Raw genomic sequence first — 22,876 nt, 5'->3', positions numbered from 1 at the left:
GCGCCGCGATATCTCAAGCGGAATCGCGCGCGAGCGTGTCACTCTCTGCGAAAATCAAAGCCCATCTCGCTCTCCTCCATATCCCGCATCCCATACAGGGTATAAATATACGTGCGCGATACAGAGAGCGAACGGCGGCGGAGTATCGTGTGCAGCGTCTATAAAAGTCTGTCCGGGCGGCGGGGGAAGGGGTCGGGGGGATTTTTAGCGGCTAGTTTCCGCGATGCATCGGGCTTTAGAAGGAACGTGCTCGGGCGCATAATGGCCGAGAGAGAGAGAGGGAGAGAAAGAGAGAAAGAGCACCGCCGCCGCCGCGGAGAAAACGCCGTTTATCGGCGGACCTGATCGCATATGCGCCCGGATCTCCCCCCCTCCCGCTCTAAAGTGGGAGGAGGAGTAGGTCTGCATGAACCCTCTCATTCGATCTGCCTCGATCCCCTCTCTCTCTCTCTCTCTCTCTCTCTCTCACTCGCTCTCGCCGCTCCGTTTTGTAAACAATGTTCTCTTCCATCGAGACGGGGCACAGCTTTATGTCGCTGGCTCTCGCGTGTGCCGTTCGCACGCACGGCCCTCCGAGGGACGCGCGTCGCTTTTTCCTATGCAGACGAGGAAGGAAGGGGCCGATGCTGAGCCTCTTTCTCTTGCTTTCTTTTCTGCCCCAACTTTACGACTCGAAATAATAGTTTAGCTCGGCAAAAATCGCGGCCGTATTAATGCGACCTTCATATCGACATCGGCTGTGCACGTACGTGCAAACTTGTGCGCTGGCCTTTATTTATTACCCGCTTATTAGCCTTCCAGCTTTCTCTTTTATACTCGTATTCCTGCCGATTGGGAAAATTATATTCCTGCCCGCTCGCGCGGCGACATGATCTTGTTTTTTGGAGCGAGCGCGGCCGCGAGGGACGCCTTGACGTCTAAGAAGCTGTGGCGGCAAAAACGATCCAGTTACGCCAAAAACTTATAAAATTCCCCGTGTACAAAACGCTTGGCTGCACTTGCAACGGTTCCCATCCTGCTTCCTCCTGCGCGTGTACCTGCAGAGTATGCACTTAGTTAAATAATCTCGAATCAACAGTCGGAAGCAACTTGTATCCCATCAGCTCTTACATTACGGGGGACCGGCTAAAAGGCCGCGGAAAAAAGAAAGGCCGAATTATGCGTCCCGTGTGCCCGAGAAAAAGCGGACCACCTCGCGAGTTCAAAGCACACCGCGAAAGTAGGCCGGGCTATTCCCTAGTCGGCGTACGTCACGCCACTTGCATTGGCTTTTTCTCCTCGCGGTGATTGATAATTCAATTTCGAGGGGGTATTTCAACCCGTCGCCTCATAATTTTTCCCCCTCGGGGGGCTGGCTCGGGTTTTACGGTGGACGGCGTCTATTTATATTTCAAGCGCGCAAGGAAGTTAAAAGAACTGCCGTAAAAGCAAATACCTAAAATTTTCCCGGCGCGCAGCATAAACAGCCCTTCAAGTACATAGCCGCGGTATCGCTCGGGCAGAGAGCGAGCTAAAGACCGACATAATTATTCGCGTGATAAGCCAAAGCGACCCGCTTAACGTCCATAATCCACGTGCACGCACGCAGGCCCCGCATGGAACGAGCGAACGAGGATGAAGAAGCAGAGGAGGAGGGAGGAGGATGGAGAAGCGAAGAAGCTCCGCGGCAAGGTGAAATCGAGCCGCGCGCTCATATTTACAACGGCTCGCGGGATAAATTATTAGCGGCCGCGCTGCTAATTTGTATTCGCGCTCAAGCTCGCGCTTCACCTTGTAACCCCTGCAGCTCTCTCTCTCTCTCTCTCTCTCTCTCTCTCTCTCTCTCTCTCTCTCCCTCCCTCTCTCTTCTCGCGTTTACTGCTTCCTCGCGTCTAGGTACGTAGCTGCGCTCGCACACGCACGCGGAGGGACGTGAGCTGCTAACTCGCGAGCGAGCAACGGTGTTTTTCTGCTCCGCAAGTCGGCCGAGCGCGCCGGCAGCCAACGGAAAGCCGAACCTTTTTTCCGGCCGCCGCGCGCGTTCCTCTTCTCGTTGTTTCCCCCTGATGCCTCTCGCTCCGGCTCTTTTCCTCCGGCAGACTCCGCGGGTTGTAAGTCGCACGCGATCCGTCCGCCGGGACGGGGTTGAACGCCGATATCGAAGAATTACCGCCTGACTCCGCGCGCGGCTACCCTGGCAATTTTCCGCGCGCCATCGGTACTCATTAGTTCATAGTTACCGTATGTGTGCGTAATTTGCGGAAGGTGCATCCTCCACTACGTATAAGTAGGACTCGTATATGATGAATAATACTGCGCGTTGTACGCGATCGACGCGGGTACCGGTATGATTTCAGGTCACGCCGCATTATCTTTTGTTCTCGCGAGCCATTATTACCCCAATCAGCCCATTCCTGGAGATATTCGTCTCGAAAGCCGCGCACTTTTCATCGCTACGACTCTCGCCGCGATTCTGGATGGGAACCGTATTATACCCGAGAGCATAGATTCACCAGATGCTGCCGCGATAGTGTCAGGCCGCGTCTGGCCCGTAACTTTCGCCCGGAGACGTCGTCATGGTTCCCATACACGTGCAGGAAAAGGCTTCGCACGTTTATTTTGCATCGTCGTGCGCGGATCTCGTTGGGAAACATGCAGTGCAGCCGTGACGTTACGAAAAATAGCGACTCGATGAGTTACGCACCGAGACGAAACGGGGGCGGTAAGTGCAATAGATCGCCGGGCGAAATCGAGGATACGGGCACGCGTGCACAATCAAATGATAAGATGACGAAGTGCCCGAACTTTTTTCCGAGCTATATCGCGGCGGCACAACCGAAATGAGGCGAGTGTGTAATTGATGTTTTTTGTCAAGAGCCAGAGGGAGATAACGCGACAGTTTTTCGGCCCGGAGATTTGGGAATTCCTCCGGCTTCGCTGTTTATGTGTACACGCCGAGTTTCTAATTTAACGTTTACGGTTTTTTGACTGCAATAACTCCACGTTATGTCACCGGTGCGTGCGTCCTACGCGCGTCGATGATTGCCATACAATTTTTACGGGCCTCATATCTCCCTGAAAATTACGAACTCTCGCGCGAGTCCTCCTCGAATACGCAAAGACACGCGCTTTTTGTCCGATTTGATTTAGCGCACGCTCGCTCGACGCTCGTAAAATCGTGCGGACGTTTTTTACGATCTAGCTTTGAACGATAATCGCGCAGCATTTGTATGCGTCGCGTCTCCTCCGTGACAGAGAGTCAGCTCGGTAAATACCGGCGCGAAAACAAGCTTGACTCACTTCGCGCCTACTCGGAATAACCGCAGCGCAGGGGCTGCGCGATTTACGCCTGATGGCGAGCATCGAGAAAAAATGAAAGAGGAAGGACGAGAGAGAGAGAGAGAGAGAGAGAGAGAGAGAGAGAGAGAGAGAGAGAGAGAGAGAGAGCGAGAGAGAGAGCGAGAGAGAGAGAGAGAGAGAGAGAGAGAGAGAGAATAGAGGCGGAGGAGCGCTCGCTTCTAATCGGATGAAGGCGGAGATCCTCGCTCGATCGCGCTCTGCTCCCCCCGTTTTCCTGCCGTTCTTTTTCTCGAGGGGGAATCGAGGACTTGATGCCATAATTTAAGGACAGCGGATTCGGTCGCGCGAGCTACACCAGATAATAAGTCTTTATCGAAATACGTCTTCGCGTTCGTCGAATCTAACGAGAGTTCGAGATCGCGGCCGTTTTCATTTCGCTAGATAAGAATCGCCGGCTACCGACGGGGGATAACCCAGCGAATTTTTCTCCATTTCTCAATCAGTGGGATAAGTAGCCCAATTCTATATAGTGTTATTGACCAATGATTCCACAGACGCGCTTATGATGCTCGGAACAATGAGAGCTGCGCCATACTCGTTTCTCTTGTTCGTTGACAGATCCCTGATGCTGCCGGGCCCGGGAGATGGGCAAAAAACCTCGGGAGCGTTATTCGAGTGCTCGAAATCTCGGGAATCCAATTTACCGGGCTCTTTTCGGCTGATTCACCCGACTTAACTACTATATTAGGCGCGTGAGGTCAGGCTGCCGGCGCGTATACACGCAGCGCTGTGTCTTTTTTGGATCCGTCGGCGGTGTTTTTTCGCTCGCTTCAGTCACGGCTGTGTTTCCTGATTCTCCTCGGATACGCGCACGGCTGTGTTATTCGCGAAATGGCATGTGTTTTTGCAGAGCACAGCTGCGAGGACGTGTCTCCGAGGACGTGTCTCCGAGGACGCGACCGAGGGTAAAAGTCGCTCTTTGAGGAAACGGAAAACGGTAACTCTCCCGCGGAGCTGTAATATAGGCCAGAGTGTATAGGAACAGCGCCGAGAGAGGCTCGCTCGCGGCTCTATGGCTTTATTGTATTGGAAAGTTCTTAGTCGCGGGGATACACGCGGAAAGCGAGAAAGAGCTCTCTAAACGCTCGTCTAATTTTTCTACGAGTCTCGAGTTTTCGCATAAAGCCGGCAATATAACAGGCGGCTTCTCGAGAGCGGGAGAGAAAAATATATATAGGTGGCGAACGAGGCGCGGCGGCGGCGGGGGAGGGAGTAGGCGAGAAGGATATCGAACAAGGAGGCAATTTTCTCGACGCGCGAACGGGGCTTCGGTTTACGGCTCGCCGTAAATTCAAATTTCCCGCCATTCGATTAACCCGTTATTGAGCTTGCGGAATGTGTTCTCGCTCGCTCTCTCGTTGCCCCCTCGGTGCACAGCGGATAGAGCGCTGCCGAAGAGTAGCTGCCGCCGGTGTCTATAGGAAAGAAGCGAGTATTACGGGCCGAATTTCAATTGTGCGCTCTCTCACTCCGTATCTCAGACGTTCACCTCCTCTCGCGAGCGCGCGCTATTAGATATATATATATATATATATATATATATATATATATATATAGAGAGAGAGAGAGAGAGAGAGTCGGTAATAGCTCTCCCGAGTTCTGTATGTGCTCGCTTCGGCCTTTTAACCCCTCGCGAGAGAAACCCAAATTATTTCTTGCGATGCTAAATTCATCAGCTCGTAGACTTTCTATCCCGACTCGCGCACGCAGCGAGTCGCTCACCGCACAATCAAATTACGCGCGCGGGGATAGCGCAGTTCAGCTCGATCGCGCTCAAAAAGTCCGCGGCGCTTGAAATTTACAGCGCGGGTCAGTTCCACGCCGCGTGAGAGCCGGCCATTCGATTATACGGAGGCAGCAGGAGCGGCTAAGAAGGGCTCTCATCTCTCTCTCTCTCTCTCTCTCTCTCTCTCTCTCTCTCTCTCTCTCTCCGCGCGCTATGCCCTTCCGGTTGCGGTTCGCGGCGGCGGCGCGTGCTCGTAAAGCCCGATGTATGTCACTATAAAATAATACGCCGCGATACTTACACGGGCTTTAGAGGCCATTAATTTCGGCCCGAGTGCGCGCACGCCGTATCCACAGAAATCGCTCAGTGACACTGTATCATCGGCCTCGCAGGCGGGAGAGCTCGTTGCGCTCTATACTGTGCTGTCTAGGCTTTTCCTGCGCGCCGCCGCTACCGCGCTCGAGATTTCGCTCTTCTCTCTTTCTCCCTCTCATTAACAACTTCCTTATGGCTGTTTTGCTTAATGGCCGGCAATACAAGCGTGTCTTCAGTGCGTGCGCGCTGGAAATTCGTCTGGAGACTCACGTGTCCGTTTTATCCCCGGCGATTATGCTTCGAAAAGTTGATTGTTTGGTATTACATGGGCTGGCTTTCGTCAGACTTTTCACTCGCGGGCTAGAACAGCGTATTTACACAAGAAAAGCCGACGCGCTTTATTATTCGAGTGGCTTTCCAAGAGCTCGACGCTGAAAAAGCCTCAGAGCGGTGACTATATCTCGGAGATACGCGATTATTTGCTCAGCAAACACGCACGTATTCGTGGCTTGTTTTCCTTTTAAAAATCACTCGCGGCTCTGATGGATTTAAAAATCACTCGCGGCTCTGATGGATTTAAAAATCACTCGCGGCTCTGATGGATTTAAAAATCACTCGCGGCTCTGATGGATTTAAAAATCACTCGCGCGATGTGGATCCGATTTTCATCTCAATGCTACTCGCCTCGCGTCTCGAGGCACGGTACACGTTTTTGTACTCTGATGCAGACTCGTTTCCACGTCGCTCGTAAAAGAACTGCGCAATATTTTTTCACGCGGCGATTGAAATTCTTCAGGATCGAACTCCGCATGACGAAGGTATTTTCGAAAAGCGGAAGAAGCCCGACGCGGGCACGCACTCCGCTTAGAATGGCGACGGGGAGAAAACATTGTAATTACGTAATATACGTGTTAGAGAGGCGCGCATCTTGGCCGGCGACACGTGTTAAAAAATTATTAATTCGCGAATCACGAGCGCTGTGGCGAAGGCGGCACGTGACAATCGTCGCCGTCGTCAAAGGCGCATTATTAGTAAAGCGAATTAAGCCGGGCCGTGCTCGACACGACGTCGGAATTTTCCGCCGCCGCGCGCTTTGTCCTCCTCCATTATGTATGGCATTATGCACCGCCGCGGCGCGCGGAACGAAGACCAATGACGCAATTAATAATTAGTCGAGAGCAGGAGTGCCGCGCGTTCATGCCGAGGCGTCTCCCGATCCTGGCACACGACCGTGCAGCGCGTTCTGCACACGGTACACCAGTTTACGAGCGGCTTTTTGCGCCTTGCGACACGCCAAAACGACTTTGATGCTTCTTTTCGGACACGCTTTTCGCCCCCCACGCGGTCTTTCTCATGCGGCTAATTGTGAAACGTCTCGTCTAGTTTCTTAACCCTATGAAGCGATGTAACGATTTGATTGAATTATGGATTATTGTCTCGAGACACGTCGGCGGAATCCACGTTGAAAGTTGCCGGGACGAGTCGACAATTGCGCGTGCGCGTCGCCGATAACGATCTGCAATCCGCCGCGCGCGGTTCGCAAAATCTGCGAGCATTTCATAAGTGGCGACGAGCGAGTGGCGCAAAGCACACAATCCGTTTACGTGGTGTATTACGCGAGGAAGACGTTCACCCCGAGAGTTACCGATTTTAATGACAGGCCAAATGACCGGCATTTCCGTCTAATGGCTCGCTTTCGGCTCTGCGGTGTTATTAATTTTTGCTCGCTCTGGCGCGGCACCATTACTGCAAAGTATTATTCTAAGCCCGAGCTGTGGGAACGACGGGAGGTTTAAATAATATCCGTGGAGTTAAGATCCATTAGGAGGAAAAATTCGACATAAGTGTCATCGTTTGCCGCGCGTTATGAAAGACTGGCTCGTAAAAATCGGTGACCCGCGACGTCTCATTCCATTCTTTCTCCTCGCGCAGTTGGAAGGTGAATTACGACTTTCACGTTATGCATGTCCTGTTTGCGCGCGTATGAAGTGAAATATAGTAATCCTCCGTCGTCGTTTACCTGCTCATTTTTTCAAACTGTCAGCGACCCTTCGCTTTTTACGTAATCTCCTACGAATTTTGATGGAATTCCTCTGAACTCAAGAGCCACAGTATTATGTTCATATCACGTGTTTATGTTGTTATCGTTATTTTCGTGTTAATCTGTTACTCTGATTTAGTTTCGTTGTTTTATTGCCAATTAGTAATTTGTTAAACGTTCGTTATGGCGTTTGATTATTATCTCGCACGAGCTCGCAAGCGATTATCATCATCGTCAATCGTTCCAAGGGTTAATCATCGTCATCATCATCATCATCATCATCATCAACATCCAAGTGTCCGAGTTGTGTGTATATGTGTAGAGATTAAGGAAACCAATTATTTTAATCGTTTTAATGATGCGTTAAGTGAGTCCGACTCTGAGCGTGGCATCAGCCGCGAACAAACGACGGCCGTTTTATCAGAGCCGAGCGAGGCAAGGCGAGTTATTAGCCACAGAGCCATGCAGGAGAGTTGAGTTAGACGGAGTGAGAGTAAGAGAGAAAGCGAGTATGGAGCACAGAGTAACACAGCGAGAGAGAGGGACGGTACACGTGGTGTAATTGGGGACGTCGTCGCACTGGGAGATGGGGAAATCTCGGCTGATAACAATGGGATGAACGGCTTAATTGCGTCGCTTCCTCTTCTCGCAGGGCTACGGAACTGATGGACTGCGGGAGCGAAACAACCAGATACGCGAGCGCGGATTATAACGCGATTCTACTGCGAGGCGCTGATTTATCGAAAAGAAGAGCAGCTCGAGGAAGAAAAGGGCGCGCGTAACTCGATTAAAGTTCCAGCCGCAGAAGCGGAGAGCCATCAGCGGTAATAATACTCAAAAAGAGCTCGGCGGCTCGCGCGCGTCCCACGGCACCGCCCGTAATTCACGCCTATCCACCCTAACGATCTTTCGCCTCGAGCGCTGAAAATTCAAATCAAATTCAACAACCCCTTCTCGCGCGCGTCCGCGACAAAAAGCCAATCTCCTCGAGCGCTATGAGAAACTGCAGCCTCTGCAGCGGCCTGGCGGTGGCGGCATACCGAGTAAATTGAAGCTGCAGCGCGCGGCTTGAAAATTGAAAAATAAAAGAGCCGCGGCGCGCAGTCGAGTAGCCGAGCTGAGCTCGCTCTCGCGAGAGAATATCGCGGAGGTAGAGGAAGGAAGGAGAGACAGGTGTGCTTGGGAAAAGTCATTGTTCGCTGCGTAGCAGCGAGGCAACCTCGGCGTTCGTTAGTGAAGCACGACGAGGAGTACGACGACCAGTGTACGTTCGGGCTCCCCCCTCTCTCTCTCTCTCTCTCTCAGTCGCTCGCGGCCGCGCTTCCCTGCGTGTGTCAGTACGTGCGCGGCTTTGTGTATGCGCATACATATCCATGCGGTATGGGCAGCGGCAGCATCAGCGACTCACCGATCCTCTTGACGTGGACGTCCCGATTGAAGGAGACACTGCGCTCGGCGCCGTTGCGCTGCCTACTCGGCCCCGACTCCAGCTTGTCCAGCAGCTCCAAGTCCTCGAGGAGCTGCCCCGACCTCGGAGACTCCGTGCGCTCGAGCTCCGGCATCCTCTAAGCGGCGGCCACGCTCATAACAGCCCGAGCATTACCCCGAGATCGAGACTATAGGCGAGCCTATCGCTATATTTCGCTTTCGATTCGTCGGTTCGTCGGTTCGTTCTCCCTCTTTCTTTCGTCTTGGAGGAGCTGCGACAGTCATCGGCAAAACAACGCTCCTTTATAGTCAAACATGTTTCTCCTCTCTATGCAACCGGCTGTTAATGCTTGTTAATGCTCTCCGCCTAAATCTATGTTAGGGTCCCGATTTTCGACCGCCGGCTGACGAGGATGAGATGGGCACAGTCAAGGTCGCTCCGCGCAACGTACGGTTTTCGAGGCGACCATAAAGATCGAATCGTCGACCGGCCATCGAAGCGTGAAAGCCGGCGTGACGCGGTGTCCGGCTGCAGCGCACCTTTCGTCACGTTTTCACTGCCTAGGACAATGATGACGACGAACGATGGGAGTCTCCGCGATTCTTCGTTTCCCTCAGCTTCCAGTGCAAAAACGCTGAGAGGAAAGTCGAGCCTCTTATCGCAATCGCTTGGATTTTGCTGGGAAGCTCTTGACGGCGCGTTTAATTTGGTCAACAGGTGTGGAAAGCCACGAATTAAATATAAGAAACCGTGAGGAGGTGAAATCTCAAATGCACAACAAAACTGAAAAAATAATCTCACTGTCCACATTCAAGCTTTTCCCAGTGCCGACTCGTCTACTGCTGACGGCCGAGTGCGCGGGGGTGTTTTGGCTGTTCCACGCAACTGAACGAGCAACAGCCGCAGACTTTGCTGAACCAGATTTCGACTTCTCTTCACGTGCAGCGCCGTAAGGCATATAAATCCACGATTCCAGCGAAGGAGCCGGCGTGATTCACCGGGCAGATAAACTCCCGCATCGACGCAGCTCAATTAGCCACGAAAGGTGTCCGGAGGCGGACAACAGCAACAACAGCGCGAGCTCTCTATAAACGAAAATGTCGCGCTTAAAACGCCGCGTGAATCGTAATCGGCCGCGGGGAATCTCGAAATCCCGCAGTTAAACCGCGCGCACACGTATTTGATTTTTTCCCCAGCCTCGCGGAACGGCCGAGGTTAACGATCCTCTCTTTTTCGCGCGCGCGCACGGCTCCAGCCTGACGCTATCGCTCGATTTTTTCCCGCGGAAAATAGCATCACCGCGAATTAAGATGCATCGCGGTCGCAATTTTTCCTCTCCTGCGCGCAGGCTCACAATTTAGCCACCGCGCCCTTGAGGACAATGGGCTCTTTCTCGTTTCGCTCCTGCTCCCTCCCCCGCGCTCTCTCTCTCTCTCTCTCTCTCTCTCTCTCTCTCTCTCTCTCTCTCTTTCTTTCTCTCTCTCCCTCTACTCTCCACCCCCGACATCCCGGCATCATCATCATCATCATCATCTTCGTCTCCCGCTACGGCGACGAGCAAGGTCATCTTCGGCCGCGCGCGACGGACACGGCTCTATTTCACTTTCCGCCGCCGCGCTTCAATTCTTCCTCGCGCAGCTGATGATCTTTCGCGGTCTTCGCTTTAATTGTGTCTTTACTGTAGTACTTCCTGTTTTTTGCCCCTCGCGAACGGATTATTTAACTTCTCCTGATGGGATTTCGTGCAGCACGGTCAAGCGTCGCGTCGGGGAACGCCCGGATCGTCGCGCTTGTGTAATGCACGTCTGCAGCCGCGGAGTTCGTCGAATCCCGCGGGTTATTTATACGGAGCTACGGCATAATTAGCACTTTTGAAATATAATACCCCGAATGAAGTAGTGCGCGTTATAAAACAAACTCACGTCCCCGTAAACGTGCCTGCCTTATGGCTCGTTAATATCCGTATGCAAAAACTGTCACCCCCCCCCCCCCCCGTTGCAGCCCTTATTCCCGCATGCGCTCGCTCCGGTCGCTCGCGCCACACACGGCAGCAAAGCGATAAAAGAATCGGCGGCAGCAACTCGTAAGTCAAGTTCTTTATTAGCCCGCGGATTTATGCGGAGGCAGCTATCGAGCCTCGCGCTCGCGCGCCACTTTCAAATGAGACAATTCACGTGCGGCCCGTCCGTGCGGTCAACCGGATTAGAGAGATGCGGCCATTTCTATCTGCGCGGCTCTCCTACTCAACTTTTTCACTCGCGGCAACGGTATACCGCGGCGGCCGGGAGAGAGAGGGACGACGATGTAATCCGCGGATACAATAGCTTAATGAGGCCTCTCGTATCTTCGTGACTCGGGAATTCACGGGCGATTTATTTACGAGCGCGCGAGCGCCCAAGCCGATTACATACATTTCGTGAAACCGAAATGGAACGCGCTCGCGAACAGTTAATCGCTCTCGTTGCTGCACGGCAACTTGGCTCTCGCCGCTGGAAGGTCAGTCGCGCACATGATGGGCAATCGCCGCGATTATCCGTTATTAATTATTAATTATCCCCTCGCTCGCGACCGAGCATCGCATTAACGGCTATAACGTTTTGCTCCTATAATACCTCTACGTAATACCCCTACCCGGTGACGAACGCGCTCTGTCCCTCGCTTTTTTCGGCATCAGTTATCGTCGCTCCGTTCTACGTGTGTTCCACGCCGATCGTTTCGGATCGCACGATTTCCCCGTGGGACGAGGGATAATTAATCCTGCGCTAATTGCGCGCGAGCGTGAGTCGGCTTCTAACATTTCAGCATTGTTTCAAAAGCGTCGCGTTGCACAAGCACTTCATGTAGAGCATAACCGAAAAGCGGATTACGATGCGCTGCGCGATTCAGGTCTAATGTTACAAATCACTTAAAATAATAACGAGCGAAGATTCTCGAAAAATGCAGTGTGTAACCGGCGTATAAACGAACGCCGCTATAACGTGGATAATGGCTTGTTCTTTTTGTCGTAAAAAATCGCGCCATTGCAATCCCTCACTCGACGCGAGGACTGTAAATCGGTTCGCAGTGATCATTTTCAGCAGCGCAAACGACGCGGCAAATTGAAATTTCGATTTATCGCGATGGGATCGCAGGGACGACGGTCAATCGGCCGAATTTTTCTCGAGAACAATCAAATAAAGCACGCGCGTATTATACGATCGCTTCCTCGTAACATAAATTTCAACAACATCAAGCTTCTCCGAATAAGGGACCGCGATCGATATGTCAACTTTTTCTCTCTGCGCAATCGGCACGAGGAAGCGGCGGGTTTATCCTCGCCCAAGGACGCCCTGCGAAAAATGCAATTTGCATCGACGCACCGAGAGCCGTTTCCTGCTTCGCGTGCGGAATGATATCGGAGCGAAACCGATCGCCGTCTCTTTTTGCCCAAGGCCGCGGCGATGTATGAATATACACAGTTATATTCCGAAAAAGCGAGCCTGAAAAATGGCTGTGGGCAAAAATACGCGATAAATCGAAAGGCAAACAAACGTCGGACTTTTACAGCGAGGCATCGACCTTAATAAAGTACGCGCGCGCGTGCTGTCCTCTCTTTTTGGCGCTGGCGCGCTCGCGAGAGAATACACATGACGACGACGCGGTGCCGAACCAGCTCGTAAAAGTGACGTTAAAGGATATAGCTCGCGGCGGCTGCTGCATCGGCTATACTCTCCCTCGGCGTTTTACGACACAAAAGGCGCCCTCGCTTCTTCCCGATTACTGCGCTCGAAATTCCGCGTATCCCGGCGCCTGAAGAACAGCGTGGCGGAAGCGCGCGACACGGGAGATAGAGATGAAGTTGCAGTTCGGCTGCTGCTTTTTCCGCCGGCTCGCCTTCGGGAAATTCGGTTGAGTAGGTTCGTGCGGCTTTCATCCAGGAGGATTCCAAACGTCCCGCCCGACCGAACGGGGAATAACATAAATAAATTGACGTTGCTAATAGACTGACCTAGAAGCTCTCTCTCCGTTATATTTGTGAATTCGTAATGATGGCTGCAAACCTACTTTTTCCGCGGCGTATTCTCGCGATGTTTTTATGTATGAACTGCTCGAAAGCGCTCATCAATTCAAGCGCGCGCGAAACTGTACGCCGAGACTGCGGTAAGTGTAAGGTGTTTCCGCGCGCTTCCGAAAAATCTCGAAAAAGGCAGCCGCGGCGCGCGGTGAAGAAAATCAGCTGATCGCAGCGCGCTGACGTAGTTCGACACGCCGAAGTCAATGCACCTCGCCGGGGGCTTCGGTGCTGAAACGAAAGAGAAAGGACGTGGCTCGCGCGCGAACTAGAGAAAGAACGAGATATGACTACATGAGCGAAAGAGGCATATAGGGCGAGAGATTCATCGAGAGCGGTGTCATGGCTTAGGCCGATCAGCCTCACGTGTAGCTTTTACGAGGAGAATTTCGCTGCGCGCCGCGCGCGAGAGTAGGGAATGCGAGTGAAGGTCGCGCGAGGAGGAGTGCCGCAGCTGCCTCCCTTCGAATCTTTTCTATTTCGACGGCACGTCGTGCGCGCTGCGCAGACGAGATAAAAGGGCGGCCCCGATGCAGCCAGCCCCGCTCTCGTTCGCACCCTCGCGGTTCTTTTGTTACGGCTTTTACATACACGGCTCTCACTCGATTCACCGCGATTTCCCTACCCGCCAAGTGCGCGCCGCTGACCGCGAGCGGAATTTCGTAACGCTTTCAATTTCGACTTTATAGTTCGACAAAGATCTACAGCGTCGAGCGACGAAAATAGCCGAATCGTTAGACGGGCAGCGCGAGATTTATTGGCTAATTGTTCCCTCGCGAATTTAGATCCGAGCCGATAGCGATTTACTCTCATTGCTGCCGTGTACGGCTGTTCGTGCGAGTTTATATCGCGCAACTACGCGCGCGCTACCGTTCCCCATTTGAATTTCATGCCCGCGTTTGCGCGCTCTGCTTCTCCGCGTGCCGTAATTCGTAACGAACGTTCTATCCGATTAGGCCGCGGCTCTGGAGGAGATTTCGAGTGCTTCGTTTTGAATTTCCACTTCTGCAGTTAACGACGATGTGTATTCATCTCTACCGAGTGTTAAATATCCGGGAACTAGGTCTTTCAGTGTACCAGACACGTGCTCGCTCGATCGCGCAAAGAAATCAATTTTTGGGGAACCGACTGCATCGCGCGCGTTACGATCGACGGAGGAGTAAAGAAATCGCGCATTGAACGTCATGTTAAACGGCCATTAATGCGGCCTTTTATGCCCTAATTTCCGCTGTATCGATGTCAGCATCGTAAGAAATACGAGGCTCGTCCGGCCGCGCGCACGCTGCAGAAGAGCCAATAACGTCGTAAAATTATTATAAGAAGGCGCTTGCTCGCGCGGCCTTTAAAAGTTCTCGAAAACGCAGGAGTAGGGGGCGAAAGGAGCAGAGAGAATAAAGAAGCTGAGATTGGCGGATTTCAAAGCCTGGCGCTGGCGTAGCTTCTTTCAGCGTTGTTAGCGGAGACTGCATCACATTCTGCTCTTTCTTGCTTTCTTTCTTTCTTTCTCTTTCTCTCTTTTTCTTTCTTTCTCTCTGTCTCTCTTTCGTCCTCGGGAGAGAAAGAAGTAACGAGGACAAAAAACGAAGGACGCGAACGGGAGCGAGGGCGAGAGCGGGACAGGGAAAAATCGGAACGAGTCTGAATGTGCGCTGGGAGCATATTACGAGAGGGAGAAAGTGAAACCCGGATAAGAGAGAGAGAGAGAGAGAGAGAGAGAGAGAGAGAGAGAGAGAGAGAGAGAGAGAGAGAGAGAGAGAGAGGGAAAAGCGAAGGTGAGAGAAAAGGAAGGAAAGGAGTAAAATCGAAGAAACTCGTTTCACTTCGTTATTTCATTTTCGAGAGGTTCGCCGGGAGGAAGGGAATGCGCGCGTGTGCCAAATTCGCCGTTAATATACCCGACGTCCTTTCGATCGATAAATCTCGAGCTTTTACTTTCCGAGCGCGCTTTGTTGTCGAGCGAGGGACACGCTTTATTTTTGGAGTCGTCTCGATTGAGATACTCTCGGATGGAATTTCAAAGGTCTTGTTCGGAAGATCCCCCCGCGAGTGCCCGGCAGCAGCGGATCTACTCATACGGATCGTCAAAGCGACCGCAAAAAGTGAAGCAAAACGAGGAGCCGAAGAGAGGGTAATGATCGATCGGAAGTTAGCGATTCGTTTCTCGAATTCGGTAAAGCGAAACGCGCCCCGCGGCGACCACACGCGAGACTGTCCGGCAGCAGTCTCTCGCATGATCTTCTCCCCGCAATTTTAGCCTCCGTACTCTCCCCCTGTGTGCAAACAACATATTCGCGCAGATACCGCGGCGTAATTGGCTCACTTTACCCGGACGATTTTGCCCGCTTTGCGTACGCTCGTTTGATTTATTAAGTGCGCGCGCGCGCGTTTATTGAGCCATTTACGCGGCCGCGCGCAGCCGTAACGGCTCATTGTTGTACTCGTCGTCCTCCTTTTCTTCCGGCGCGTAAATAGCGATTTACGAGGCGTACGCGCACAAAATATACTCGCGCTATTCGCGCCGCTAATCGATATCGTTACAGTCTAGCGCTTATTCAACTTCTCGATCGAAATCTCGCGCGACGCTTTGAGTTTAATTGCCCCGGCGGGAATATCGCAAAGCGATTAAATTACCAGCAGACGGCCATACGCCCGTCCGTCGCATTCTCAGCGCATATCGCACGTGCGCGTGCCGCGGGAAACAGGCGTACACGCAAGGACACTTAATTTCTCTCTGACGAGATACCTATCCCGCGCCGTACTTCCCTCATTCATGCCGATGCAGAGTAGTTGATAAGGTCACCCGTAATCACTGTGTTTACACTAATTTTTTGGGGCGCTTGATTGTTTTCCTGGGAATTCATTATCTCTCTCGCTCCCAGTCAGTCCTGGTATGCGAGGAATTCCGAAATTCCGGACCGGTGCCGAATCCGCTAATTTTCCTTAATCAAACACCCATCAAGTGCCTCGTGTTTCGAGTAAGATTCGTCTCTGGCGAAGGCACCCCGAGGCGTATTTTTCCGTTAATGCTCGAGCGTCAATTAAAGCGCGCAACGTTTTAATCCCCCCGAGTTAAACGCTCAAAAATGGAAAATTTATCCCCGCGTGCGCGCACGCGGTCGGCTTCTCGGTATACGCGCGCGCTTAATGAATATTCACACGTGAGAGAGAGAGAGAGAGAGAGAGAGAGAGAGAGAGAGAGAGAAGCGCGCGCGGCGAGTGTGAGCTAAGGTATACGACATCCTAGGAATTCAAAAATGTCCCTTCACACAAAAGTGCATGAGCTGCCGCGCGCTTAACGAAGGCTCGGCGGCGTGTGAAATATAAAATCCCTCTCCGTGGGTAATTGAAATTTATATAGCGTAAGGCTGCAGCGAGCGCGCCGATTAAATTGTAATGCGAGAATTTATCGCTCCGATGAGCAGCCGCCGCCAGCTGCAGCGCGCACAGCTCTCTCTCTCTCTCTCTCTCTCTCTCAGCGACAGGCTTAATTCGGGGCGTACACGCGAAAATTTTCGTTTATTTGCAGCCTCCGAGAGCGGGAGAGCGGGAGAGCGAGAGAGAGAGAGAGAGAGAGAGAGAGAGAGAGAGAGAGATACTCTCGCGGAGAGACTCCGATGGCGAGACGCAGATAGAGGCTGCCGCGCGCTCTTTCTCGGGAGATCTTCATCTATAACACGCGCGAGAGCGAGGGTCACCAGACAAAAGTCGACACGAACGTCGTCGCCGCGTAGGAAGGACGCTCCTTCCCCTGTGCGCGAAAATAATTACCGCGCGCTGTTATTTATTTCGCCGCTCGCGCGCGGCCTTTATTCTCTTATCTCGCCTCGCTCCGGCTGCGACTCTCTTTTCGCGCGACGCTAAAATTATTTTGATTCGAGAAGGCCTGCGAGAGATACGAGCTCGCGGCGGCGCTGACAATTACGACGTTCCGCCGCTTATTAGGGGCCGATGCGCGAGTGCCGTAAGGTGGCGTTTTTCGCGCGCCTAACTTCCTGATGGGCACGCAGGGCAAACGAGCATCGGACGCGGCTCATTGTTGCATCTGCGCCGGGCATAATAACTCGTCAACCGTAGCGTTTTAATCGGAAACCCAGCGGCCGCGGCGGATAATGATGTTAGCCTCGGCTGCTCTCTTGCCCTAACCGTAAACCGTAACTTTTTCCCCCGTCCGTGCTGGTGCACACCGCGAGGCCCGTGCGCGGCAGCTTTTCCCCTCGAATCTCTCGGCGCGCGGCGTGTCAACATGTCTCTGGTAGTCAATCTCGTTCGCGCTCGCGCGAGGAAGAGAGCCGCCGAGGAATCTCTCACGGTCTCTCGCTCGCTCGCTCGCGGAAAATTAAACGTCCAGCAGCGCGCGCGCGCTCGCCGATTAAACTGTCCGTTAACGCGCTTTAATTGATCTAGCCAGCTAATGGGGACCTTTCACGGACTTTTCTGGCATTTCCGCTCTCTCTCTCTCTCTCTCTCTCTCTCTCTCTCTCTCTCTCTCTCTCTCTCTCTCTCTCTCTCTCTCTCTCATCTGTGTATCCGTTGTTGTTGTTCCGTTACGTCGCGAGAACTGCGCGCGAGCGCCGAAAAACCTTCTGATTGGAGCTTTACGCGGAATTATGCATGCGCTTTTGATGAGAGCCTACAGCTAACAGTTGTTTTACGCTCGTTTGCTCCCCTCGCTCGACCATTCTCCGCTAACTGTTCTCGCCAGCCAGCGTGCGAATGGCTTCTTTTCACGAATGCAACTAGTGCGCGAGTAGTAGTCGAAAAAATTCGTCCGATTCTTACTGTCCTTGCTGCGAATCAAAATCTGGTTTCATCCAAGTCTACGACTACTTAAGTTATACGCAAAATAAAAGTGACAAACCTCTGCAGGCGTACTTTGTGTGTTTTGGAGAGGAACACCCCGAAGCACTCGCACCGTCAGGCCAACTTCACTTTTTCATTTCACTTTCGTGGATCGATGACGTTATGTTATGCGCTACGACCGAGTCACTGTATTCGAATCCTGCGCTCTCGAGGAGAGAAGATCGCTTACACCTTTAATTCAATCGTCTGAACACAATACCGATTACCGCTTGTGTTGTGACGACCGAATCTGGTCGAAAGAGTTTCGGCTCGTCACAATAGCAGTGACTATCGGGAACACACAGCCACGCGCTCTACGTTATTTAATCGCGATAGGACTCAATTCCTTTTGTGATTCCCGTAGCTGTACAGATGGCACCGATAGACTTTTGTTCGACAAAAAGTGAAGAGTCACTTTTCTCCGAGAGCACAGAATTTCACTCAACTTCACTTCGGGCTATCGATATCGACGGAGGTCGATGGTTGCGATGTTGATGTATGTTTAAAGTACTCGCGGACGTTGGCTCGAAAAACACGTTACGTAAAATCATTATTCCATGCATCGAGAGGTGTTTTGCGCGGAAGGCGTCGAAAACGTTCGTTGCGGCAAACATTACTCATCTCCGGTGTTCGCACGTACGCGCCGCTGTAGAAACACAGCTTTTGAGCGCGCGGTGCCGTCACCGATACGTCACGAGCATCCAAACGGTGCTAGTGCAAAAAGTGTTTCCGAGTGAAGAATGGCTCATTTCATTGAATGTTCGATAGAATACGACGGCCAATCATTTATACGTTTCCGAATGTAAAGCGAGCCCACCGAGCTCGGAATTGCACAACTCAATTCTGGAGCACAAGCTATTCAGACTGCGCGCGCAAGCCGGGCGAGCGAGAAAGCTCAGCACACACCGGCTCGCTCTTCGTAATATCTTCGAAACGGATCGACGCTCCAAACTCGAGTTGTGAAATCGCTCGCTCTCACGTGCCGCGCTGCACACTTGACACTCACTTCATCTCAGCGCATCGGCACTCGAGAGAACACTGCTCGGCCGACATCAAAACACACATCAACGATCGGCGCGCGCACTCGCGAAAGCTCCTAGGCACACTCGGCGAATTTCCCAAGAACTTTTCTCGCCTCCCTTTCACGAGAGAGCAGCGTCACACAGCACAGCATCGGTAGCAGCAGCAGCGGCGACGGCGGCGACGGCGCGTTCACCTCGCTCTCGTTTCCCAGCGCCGCAGCGATCCTTTTTCGGAGCTCCAGCGTGCTGCGCTCGCAGATTTATTTCAATCGGACCCTAGTTCGCGCAAGTGCCAGCCGGAGAAAGAGCAGCTCCTACGCGTCAGCGGCCGATCATTATCCGGCTCCTCACACGATCGCTGACTCTCTTTCTCGTTGCTTCTCTCTCCGCGCATCGGCCTGTCACGCGGCGAGGAGAGAAGAAAGGAGACAGAGAGACAGAGAGACAGAGAGACAGAGAGAGAGAGAGAGAGAGAGAGAGAGAGAGAGAGAGAGAGAGAGTGTGCCGGTTTCACTTTCACCCAAACTCGCGAAGGTATCGTCATCATCCTCATCGGAGCTCGGCATCGGACTCTTGGAAATTACCTTCTTTCGCACACTCGTCGGGCCTCGTCGATCCTGCACTAGTGACGTCGCTCGGCGGCTAGGTGCGAGCACTGGCCTTCTTGCTCCGTTGCTCGCATACAGTTGCTTCCCGGCAGCTTCTTTCCTCGAGCAGCGAGAAACTCCGAGTCGAACGCGGAAACGTCGGGGGCTGAAGAACGGAGGACGGGCTCGAAAGGGGGAGAAGAGGGGAAGAGAAAGAGGCGGAGAGTGAGTGGCGCGCGCGCGCTCAGAGCTCTATCGCAGAGTGGAGATCGGCGAGGGTGATCGCGCGTCGCGGACGTACTGGAGGCGACTAACGGCGCGCTCCGGCAGTCTCTCGCTCTCGGCTCCGGACTACGACTGCGGAGCAGCGCCGTGCCTCCTCTCTACCTGCGCGCCCGCGAGATCTCTCTCCGCGGCGCGAGCATGGTGGGGAAACGAGCGGGCATAAGAGCGAGAGAGACGTAGCGGAACTCTCCGCGCGGTGTATATACGCACTGCTCTCCGCGCGCCAGCAGAACTAATAAAAGCCGCGCGCGGAGGATCGCTCTCTCTCTCTCTCTCTCTCTCTCTCTCTCTCTCTCTGCGTAGGCCGCCGAGCTCTCTCTCTCCCTCTCTCTCTCTCTCTCTCTCTCTCTTTGTCTCTCTCGCGCGCGCGCTCCTGATGCTCCTTTTTTCGCGGACAGAGACGGGAGATCAGCGCAGAAGGAGCGAGGCCGGCCGTCTCCGCGGAGAGCCGCCACTGTGCAGTGCCGATACTCAGCTCGCTGCTGCTGCTGCTCCAGGGGTTGGGGAGACCGACTGTGAGAGGACGCGGCGGCCAGGAAATGCCGCCTGCGATAATTACTTTTCTAATGACGCTTCCGAGACTGGCCTCACTTCTTCTGCTGCTGCTTCTCCTTCTCCTTCTTCTGACTCTTTCTCCCGTGCCGGTCTATCTGGATCCTAGTCAGCTGCCGACGCGTAGATTATTGTATCAAAACGTCTGATGGACGCGGGAGGCTTCATTTTTCATCCGAATGATATTCCAACTGTGAAAGCGTTCTCATACTCGGCTCTCTGAGCAGTTCGCCTCTTTCAAATGCGCCTTGGATTTCACTTGATATAACAGTGCGTGGGAGTCCGAATTCGGAAACTTGCGCAATTTTGATGCAACTGAACGGCGACCTCGCGGATGAAGCCTTGTACTTTCTCCAGCCGTGTATGAGTACAGCGTCATTGTCGTTTCGGAAACAATGTCTAGGACTCGCTCGGCTCTGGAGTTGCAAAATGCAAGCGTGACATTTAATTTTCACTTGCATTTACACAGACACCTGCGGAACCTGCTTGACGCGAGTCGCGAGCGACAAGTCCCACGTTGGAAGGTCGAGCGACGCGCTTAAGGAAACAAACAATGGTAAAACTCGCAGGATTCCTACTCTACATACTGGATCATTCGAATCCGCCCGGAAATTCGGTCGAGGCTAATTACTTGCGTCTAATGACGCACTTCTCCTCCTCCGCGCTGTCTGTTTCTTATAGCGATCCTCGCCGGCCCGAGCGTCTCCCTTTTTTACGGCGCATTTTTGGACTACTGCGAGCGCTGGCGGAGCTCGTTATGCGCCGTGCTGCCGTGCGGCAGGTGATTGTATAAGCTAGCTCGAATGTGTGTGAATGTGGAGCGCGCGAGCGAGCGGCCGCTTTCATTGTCTGATGAGCTGCCGCCTCGGCGCTGTATTACGGCTTTTTACTGCCTTATTTAGGAAGAGGAATGTGTATCACGCGGTACTTTGTCGACGCACTCGTTTATTTTCACTTGCGAGCGAGTCCCTCTTTTATGGTGATTAATATTTCGGCGTTAAAGTGCAAACGAATGCAGCTTTGATTTTCGCTCGCTTATTTATCTCTCGTGCTCTGCGCGGAAATAATTTCGTGGGATTTTTTTTTTCAGACTTGGTCAGTGATTCACAATTCACCCGAATATAAACAATTATTAGCTGTACGTCATTGAATTTTGAACAGGTTCTCAAGACATTGTATAAACATATTTTTGTACACATGTGAAACTTCAAACAAAGGAATAACCAAAATCGCGGATACGTTCTTACCAAAACAGTCTTCGAAAGAAGAATAGTCTTTGTGTGAACGCCGACAAGACGTAGTTCGAGGAAGATGCATTATTCATCCTAACCCGTAATTATGAATCCTCGACGTAAAACTTGTCTTTTCTAAAAAATTGTACATTTCGATACCAGCGTGATAAGGTCATTCTAGCATTGTGCGAACAATGCCCAGGCGTGAGTCACATGGTCACGCATTTTCGCACGTGTATCCGACTGTACGGTTTGACACGACATGGGCATCAGCGATGAGCGAAAGCTTATGCAGTCGCAGCACGACACAGTACTCGAATTCAGCGACTCAGATCGTAGAAGGAGAATCAGCGCATACTTATGCTGGAAGAGAGGCGACCGAGCTAATGTGCAACCGGCGAGAGCGATTGAGCGCTTCCAGCGCCTCACGATGGATCAGTCAATTCAATAGCTCTGTATGCGCAAACGGGTAATCAAGGAAACATAAGCGACTTATAAGTATACTATCCATGTGATGTTTCAAATTATATTTTCTTGTAATTTCCTCAGAACTTCATGCTGTTTTGTTAAAAGCTTTCTTTCTTCAAAGTATCAGAGCCCAAAATCGAAATGGCAGTACTGTCCCACTACCGGGTCAATGATTTTGACATCGAATCTCAATGGATTTCATGTTTGCCGACGAGTACTACATGGATGTCGTCAGACCTTATAGCGTAATTGGCAGATTCTGAGATGGATAAACCAATGCAAGCAAACAAGTAGTTTAAGGATTGAAAAATCGATCCCTGGAGTTCCCGCTGGAGTGGACTAAAAGAAAATGCTCGTTGGATATATTCACTGAAAGCTATTCTTGCCTTCCCTGACGTAATATCAATTTCATCAAGCATTCGCATCGATCGAGCCCACGGCATTCACGTGCAACCGATCAGAAAATACGTATACCTGTAGGTATAAATCCCGCGCATACATTCCCACACACAGTCCCGTCGCGATCGCACAATGCATTTCGGTGAGAGTTGTTGCGCGGCGATCCTTGCATTAAAACGGCTCACTCGGTCAAGGTTCACCGGATCGAAAACTCGCGCATTATAATAAAGCCGCGCTCTCTTACCAAAAACAAACTCTCTCGTTTCTCGCCGCGCGCGGAGGCTGACGCATAAATGAGCGTCTGGCGATAGTTCGCGCTGTCCCTCTCTTTTTGTACAAGAGAGAAGAGTCGCCTGTATAAGTATGTTGGCGGCCACATTGCGACGCATTCGGTGCGTGGTGAGTTGGTGACGGTGACCAGCTCGTCGCGCTTGGAGGTGGCAAGCGGTGCTATACTTGGAGCGCTAGCTCGCGATTCAGCGAGATGACGCCGTGGCTTATAATTCTCGAAGGCGGTGAGCTTGCTCGGCGATTTCAATGCCCGCACGCGCGCTATCACGCCCAGCTTGCAGATGCGCTCAATACTTTGCT

The 22,876-nt window shown here is 52.4% G+C and overlaps 1 protein-coding gene across 2 annotated transcripts in view; it reads right to left on the bottom strand.

The window, feature by feature from the left end:
- LOC100679635 overlaps window positions 1–19,723 on the bottom strand; it is a 123,876-nt gene extending 104,153 nt beyond the window's left edge. For both annotated transcript variants that reach the window (XR_001729250.3, XM_008219780.4), the window contains exons 1-2: window positions 19,347–19,723; window positions 8,830–9,121 (exon numbers count right to left, since the gene is read on the bottom strand). Coding sequence is in view for 1 of the 2 variants with exons in the window: in XM_008219780.4 (XP_008218002.1) it covers window positions 8,830–8,983 (154 nt within the window). In the remaining variant the exon portion in view is untranslated. The remainder of the gene's footprint in view (window positions 1–8,829; window positions 9,122–19,346) is intronic.
- Between the last annotated feature and the right edge of the window lie 3,153 nt (window positions 19,724–22,876).

The sequence above is a fragment of the Nasonia vitripennis genome, chromosome 4 (genome assembly GCF_009193385.2).
Source record: "Nasonia vitripennis strain AsymCx chromosome 4, Nvit_psr_1.1, whole genome shotgun sequence".
NCBI lineage: Eukaryota > Metazoa > Arthropoda > Insecta > Hymenoptera > Pteromalidae > Nasonia > Nasonia vitripennis.
This window is presented reverse-complemented; position numbering and strand designations above follow the sequence as displayed.